This window comes from Prionailurus viverrinus, chromosome A3 (assembly GCF_022837055.1).
Source record: "Prionailurus viverrinus isolate Anna chromosome A3, UM_Priviv_1.0, whole genome shotgun sequence".
Classification (NCBI taxonomy): Eukaryota; Metazoa; Chordata; class Mammalia; order Carnivora; family Felidae; genus Prionailurus; species Prionailurus viverrinus.
The window spans coordinates 74,776,555-74,783,713 of NC_062563.1; the positions used below are offsets into that span (position 1 = coordinate 74,776,555).

Here is a 7,159-nt window from a genome sequence, read left to right on the forward strand (position 1 = left end):
ATGAAAGCAATGAATTCATTGCTGTTCAACATCAAAGTATTAATGCACTTCACTGTTGTCAACCTGGACATTCTGAAGTATGCTTACTACTAATACGAGAATTGGTTATGAAGGAATCAGTCTAAATTCTTTAAATGACTCAGTATCAACTAAGGAAAATCCTTTACTGTGCAAAGTTTACATTGTGCACTCACTAGACACTAGACAAAAATATTGCAAATTCTACATTTGTGCCATATTACTGTTTAAATAAATCAGCAAATACTTACCACCAAAGGCATGAACTGGGAAGGTGAAGGTTTTGTTTTACTGACTGCTGTGACCATCACTGCAGTGTCACCTGACTTAAACATAAACAACAACACTGGCAAATTCCTTAAAAATCAGGCATTAACATATAAGTAGTGACTGAATGAACCCTTGCTCCAGTTCAGTACAAGAGAACAGTTATCCCAAGACACCATAATGAAAATAATCACAACTAGTCCAATCTTGATCCTTTCTACAAGATCATGATCTGTTTTATAACACTTGCTGAGCTTTGCAAAAGCAATAGAACTAAAACAAGAGGCTTACTGATAGCTTAACCACATCCAATCATATTTTCTACCTCTTATGAAGAAATTTAGGCTATATATAAAGATTTCTCAATTATTACTATTAAAATAAAAAAGTAAAATCACATTCTCTAGAAAAGCATTACAGAATATATTAACAGAATAAAACAGAACCCTAAGTTTGGAACACATCTTAAAGGTCATTTAATATATCCAGCCTTCTGACTCCCTACTTCTCTGGAATGGTTCTGAAACTAGAAATGGTCTGCATTAATTTCCAATACCACAATTCTAAGAAGTTATATGATGCTGTAAAGACAGTACCAGTCTCCATAACCATTTTTAAGATGAAAATTTTAAAATCTGGACTTTTTACCTGTACTACAGCAGAGCCATCTGCAAATCTGGCCAGTTTTCCAGAGGATATTTCTAACTTTCTGTTTAAAAATAAAAATTCAATACAAAAGGACTTAGGTCATCAGTACAAATTCCAGCTTAGTATAAAATACTCTAAAATATCTAACAGAAGAACCAAGCCACACAGGCTCCCACCCAGCAAAAAACAAACCAAAAAGGGATAGAGTTCACAATTATTATCAAAAGTACTAGGGGAATTTAAGAGCTGCTTAAGGAAAAATATAGAAACCAAGGCACAGAAATAATCTGAATGAAAGATAAAGTATTTTGGGGGTGCAGAAGCTAACTGCATTCCTAAATGTTAACTCCCGTTTACGACCTTAATCTGTCAACCTTAGTTTACAACCTTTGTCTTGTTGATAAAAGTAGACTCTTAACTCACACACTGAATCATTTCCCTACTTACAGTCCTTTAAAATATTCTCCAATGCTTTCAGGACAAAATATAATTTTTAAATATTGCCTACAAAGACCTTCATGTTCAATAATGGTGCCAAGACAAGTCAATAGGGGAGAAGAATAGCCATTTCAACCAATGGTACTGGGACAACTGGATATCTATATGCAAACAAGTTAATAAACTGGACCCCTTCCTTTCTTCATACTATAAATAAAAATTAACTCAAAACAGAGTATAGACCTAAATGTAAAAATTAAAACCATAAAATTCTTAGGAATACACATAGGAGTAAATCTTCAAACTTGGGTTAGCCAACATCTTCTTATATATAACATCAAAAACACAAGTGACAAAAGACAAAAACAGACAAATAGAACTTTATCAAAATTAAAAACTTTCATGTTTCAAAGGATATCAAGAAAGTGAAAGAAAATCCACAGAATAAAAGAATGTATTTGCAAAGCATGTAATTGGTAAGGGACTTGTATCTAGAATATGTAAAGAATTCTTACAACTCAATAGAAAGACCAACAACATTAATTTTTAAATTGGCAAAGGATTTGAAGTCTATCCAAAGAAAATCTACTAATAGCCAGTAAATACATGAAAATATGCTCAACATCGTAAACCGCCAGAGAAATGCAAGTCAAAACCACGATGAGATAATGACTTCACATGTACAAGGATGGTTATAATAAAACAGATCCATAAAAAGTGTTGGTGAGGATATGGAGAAACTATAACCCTCATACAGTATTAATGGAAATGCAAAATGGTACATCTCCTTTGGGAAATAATCTGGCAATTCCTCAAGAGATTAAACACAGAAGTGCCATATGACCCAGCAATTCTACTCCAAGGTATATAACCAAGAGAAATGAAAACTTGGGTGGTGCCTAGGTGGCTCAGTCCTCTAAGCATCTGACTTCAGCTCAGGTCATGGTCTCACGGTTTGTGAGTTTGAGTCCCACATCATGCTATCTGCTGTCAGTGTGAGGCCTGCTTCAGATCCTCTGTCCCCCATCTCTTCTCCTCTCCCACTTGTGCACATGCTTTCTCGCTCTCAAAATAAATAAATAAACTTAAAAAAAAAAAAAAAGAAAAGAGGAGCACTTCAGTCAGTTGAGCATCTAACTTCAGCTCAGGTATACGGTTTCATTGTTTGTGAGTTTGAGCTCCACGTTGGGCTTTGTACTGACAGCTCAGAGCCTGGAGCCTGCTTCAGATTCTGTCTTTCTGTCTGTCTCTCTGCCCCTCCCCACTCGTGCTCTGTCTCTCAAAAAAATAAAGAACATTAAAAAAAAACCATAAAGAACAAAAAAATAATAATAAAAAGAAATGAAAACCTGTATGTCCATTCAAAAATTTGCATATGAACGTTCATAGCCACAGCATTTTTCATAATGGCCTCAAAAAGGAAACAATCAAAATATGTCAATGAATGAACAAAATGTGGTCTAATACACACAATGGAATATTATTCAGCCATTAAAAAAATGAAGTACTGATACATGTTACAACATGGATATGCCTTGGAAACATAGTAAGTGAAAGAAGGCAGTCACAAAAGACCACTCATCATATTCTATTTATATGAAATGCTCAGAATAGGCAAACCCATAGAGACAGAAAGTCTGTAGATTAGTGGTTGCCTAGGGCTATGGAGTTTGGGGAGAAATGGAAAGTTACTGCTAATGGGTCTGAGGTTTCTTTTGGGGGCGATGAAAATGTTCTAAAATTGTGGTGATGGCTGCAAAACTGTGAATACACTAAAAACCACTGAATTGTACATTCTAAATGGGTAAATTGTATGGCATGTAAATTATATCCTAATAAAGCTGTCTCTATATATAATAAACACTCAGTATTATTAGCATTATTTCCCAGCACAAAAAGAGGTTAATGAAGGCTTGAAACAGATCAGCAAAACTTGTCAAAGAAACTAAAATTCATCAGAGTATTGTGAAGCCTAACCAACTCAGTGACTCCTGAAGATACGGAGGAAAATGTTCTGTCCCATGAAAGCAGCTTCCAAAACTTTCTATCAAGTCCCAGTGCTGAACACACACACACACACACACACACACACACACACACACACACACACACAATGCCCTGACTCTGTACTTTATATACAAACAGGATAAAGAGATCACTCAATATTTCTACTCATTAAACACTTCTGTCAGAAGTCTGAGTTCATGAAAAGCACATTTACCTATTCAGATAGTCTCATTTTGTTAAATTTGAAAATCAAAAAAAGCATGTACACTTGTGTTATCAGTCTTGAAAAACTATGAGGATTTTTTTTTAATCACAAGAAATATTTGAGACATTCAACACAGATGTTGCAATGACAGCCTATAATAAAATGGGTTTACCTTGAGAGATGGAATAATGAGATGCAGAGATAAGAATGAAGCTGGAATAGAAGGTGGAGGGAATGAGATGCTTAGAGCCAGTAACACTGGAGCCTTAAGCAGAGCCCCACCAACCTATAGCTGAAATCAGTATTAAGGTTTTATGTGTAAAATGTAAATTTAGGATCTTGAAATTTTGTTTAATCTGGGATAAGAATACGTTACCACTGTTTCTCAAGATTTATCAGGAATTGGCATCCCATCCAATAATGCAAATTCTGAGTATCTGAGTGATCCCTGTGAAAGGGAGAGTATCTCTAAATAAATTGAAGTGGGCCCAAAACAGAAGAGCTGTGAAAGCTACAGTTCTATTCCATTCATAGGGCTCTTGCCCCACAGTTTTTGAGATTGCCCACAGTGGCATATTCTTTTGAGTATCTTCAGCGATGGTTAAGTCTTTATTCTTAAAGGGGATATAATTTGTATAGGGGACGAAGAGAAGGCAGTAGAGAACAAATGTTAAAACATGGGTTCTCTCTGAATGATGGTAAGCATCACTGGAATAAAATAAATACTTCAGTCTGTGGATAACCTGTATCACTTCATATTAGGTTTTGCTGGTGAAAACCAGTCACATAGCCTCACCTGTGTAGGGACTAGCAGTGTACCAAAGAGAGCACACATACAAAGAAAGCTTGAGGCAAGGAGTAGAGGACCCACTCCTCTCCTAAGAACCAGCCTTTCCCAGTTCTATCAGCAGGCAGAGAAGCAGAGAGAAGGCAACACTGTTAAGCTTCCAAAGCTAACCTGTTTACAATGGGAGCTGAGTGAGAAAAACAAACGGGTCTGCAGTGTCCCTAGATCTTAGACGTGCACGCTTGGATTTATGTATTTATTCAAACATCCCATCTTCCTGCTGTCTTTGTTCCCTCTCTTGAGTCTACCCAGTGTCTCCATTAGCGGTCCTAACCCACACACCAGACAGTCCTGTAGTCCTGCCTTGATGATTTCCCTCATTTGAACTCTTTTTCTTCTAGGTGTGTGCAATTTATATTACACAAAGAACCAGCTGGTTACTTTTCATTATATCTCATGATCTCAGCTGATGTTACCTGACCTTGTAATTTTTTTCCTATTCATGCAGTTTTGGTTCTGTTTTTAGTGCAAACTGGTTATTACTTTTATACTTCATAGTTGGTTTTACCTTTTAACAACTTACTCTCCAGTATTTTATGTGTAAAATATCTCCAGATGCATACAAGATTGGTAACACAAGTGGCCTTTGGGAACTGGAATTAGGCAGCTGTGGAACCATATGGGAAGGAGATTTTTGAACTTCTTAAAATGCTGAATCATGTGAATGTTTACCTAATTAAAAAAAACACTTGAAAAAAATAAATAAAAAGGATTAGAATGAGCAAGGAGATTCTGTTGGCAGGGAGAAGAGTGGGTAAAGGTAGCTGAGGAAGAGAAAGGGAAGAGCAGAGCCAGCTGCTACAGGGAGTAGAACTTCAGGGAGAGAGATGCTTAAAGAACATTTTTAGGGGTGCCTGGGTGGCTTAGTTGGCTAAGCGTCCAGCTTCAGCTCAGGTCATGATCTCATAGTTCGTGGGTTCGAGCCCCTTGTCGGGCTCTGCGCTGACTGCTCAGAGTCTGGAACCTCCATCGGATTCTGTGTCTCCCTTCCTCTTTGTCCCTCCCCTGCTCATGCTCTCTCTGTCTCTCAAAAATAAACATTAACAAAATTTTTTTAGAAACATCTGCAGAATGATGTGGAATGTAACCACCTTGCTCCAACTTCCACAGAGAAAAATTGAGTAATACAAAACTAAAAAAACAAACATCCTTATGATTTGGATTCTGCCTATGTCATTTGACCTTTGATGCTAAACTCCCATTTTACCTTTTGCTTCATCCACATTGAGTTATTTGTAGTTACTCAAATACACTCTCTCACTTCCCTGTAATTGCACTTACCTCTTTCTCCTTGCTAATTCCTCCTCCTCCTCACCCCTCAAGATTCACCTTCAATGGAAAGCTTTAGAATGGAATATGCCTTTGCTCTCCTTTGGCACCCCATCCATACCTCGACCACAGTGATTTTCCCAGCACCAAACCTGTGTTTATCTTACTCCCTCATCAGATTCTGTATCTACAGTGCCCTGTACACAGTAGATTCTCAATAAAAGCTTGTTGGAATGTGGGGCACCTGGGTAGCTCACTCAGGTAGGTATCCAACTCTTGATTTCGGCTTAGGTCATGATCTCATGGTTCCTGAGCTCAAGCCCTGCGTTGGACTCTGCGCACACAGTGCAGATCCTGCTTGGGATTTTCTCTCTCCCCCTCCCCAACTCATGTGCATGCACTTTCTGTCTCAAAGTAAACATTAAAAAAAGAAAAAAAAATGTTGAAATGAAAATTAAACAGTTGCCTCAAAGGTTACTCTGAGTATTAAGTACAGCATTTGAAAAACACCACAACAGTATATAATCTATAGTGTATTGTAAATAATACACAAGATAACAAATATAAAGTGAATGGTACATAGTCAAATTTAATAAATGCTGCAAACAAACAAACAAACAAACAAAAAAACAAAAAACAAGACAAAGATGAAGGAACTAATTTACCCAGCGGGTATGTTATTTATGAATCTAGTTGTTACAACACATGACACAGTTTAAAAGAACTTTCAGGCTGACTAGTAAATGAAATATTTAAAGTAGATTGTTTGTGGAAAATTTGCAAGTCAGGGACTAATACTGTTGCTTTTGTGTCCGTTAAAGGAGTCTGTATACCACACAGTAGCTGTCTGTTGAATGAAATGCTTTGAGGCATTTCTTTTTATTTATTTGAGAAAAAGAGAGAGCACGTGCATGCAAGTGGGGAAGATGGGCAGAGAGAGAGAGAGAGAGAGAGAGAGAGAGAGAGAGAGAGAGAGGCGGTGAGAGAATCTCAGGGAGGCTCCACACCCAGCGCCAGGGCTCAATCCCATAACCCTGAGATCATGACCTGAGCGGAAATCAAGAGTCTAATGTTCAAACAACTGAGCCCACTCAGGTGCCCCCGCTAAGGCACTTCTTCAAAGAATGTTAAGTCCTTGAATAATGGAAGAGATATCCTCTCCCTCAAAAAATCAGAATCAAAGAATGTCAGAAGTGGAAAGGGTGCTCAGAGATCATCTAGTTTAGGGATCAACAAACTATATAGCCTGTTTCTGTACAGCCTTTCAGCTATTTTTTTTTTTTTTTTTTTTTACATTTTTAAAGGATTTGTAAACAGGAATATGTGACAGTATGCAGTCCTCAAAGCCTAAAGTATTTACCATCTGGCCCCTTACAGAAAAAGTTTGACCCTTGACCCAGACCAGTCTCATTTTGCCACAAAAAACTTAACTTGTTCAGGATTCGGTGAATTAGGAAACA

The 7,159-nt window shown here is 37.4% G+C and overlaps 1 protein-coding gene across 5 annotated transcripts in view; it reads right to left on the reverse strand.

Annotated features, from left to right (window-relative positions):
- The window catches only part of PNPT1 (polyribonucleotide nucleotidyltransferase 1), a 64,904-nt gene that overhangs the window by 56,767 nt on the left and 978 nt on the right, over positions 1 to 7,159 (reverse strand). For 4 of the 5 annotated variants that reach the window (XR_007150933.1, XM_047852982.1, XM_047852980.1 and 1 more), the window contains exons 2-3: positions 934 to 994; positions 270 to 344 (exon numbers count right to left, since the gene is read on the reverse strand). Coding sequence is in view for 4 of the 5 variants with exons in the window: in XM_047852982.1 (XP_047708938.1) it covers positions 270 to 344; positions 934 to 994 (136 nt within the window). In the remaining variant the exon portion in view is untranslated. Of the gene's footprint in view, positions 1 to 269; positions 376 to 933; positions 995 to 7,159 lie in introns of those variants that run through there. The other variant, XM_047852981.1, reaches the window with a different exon arrangement.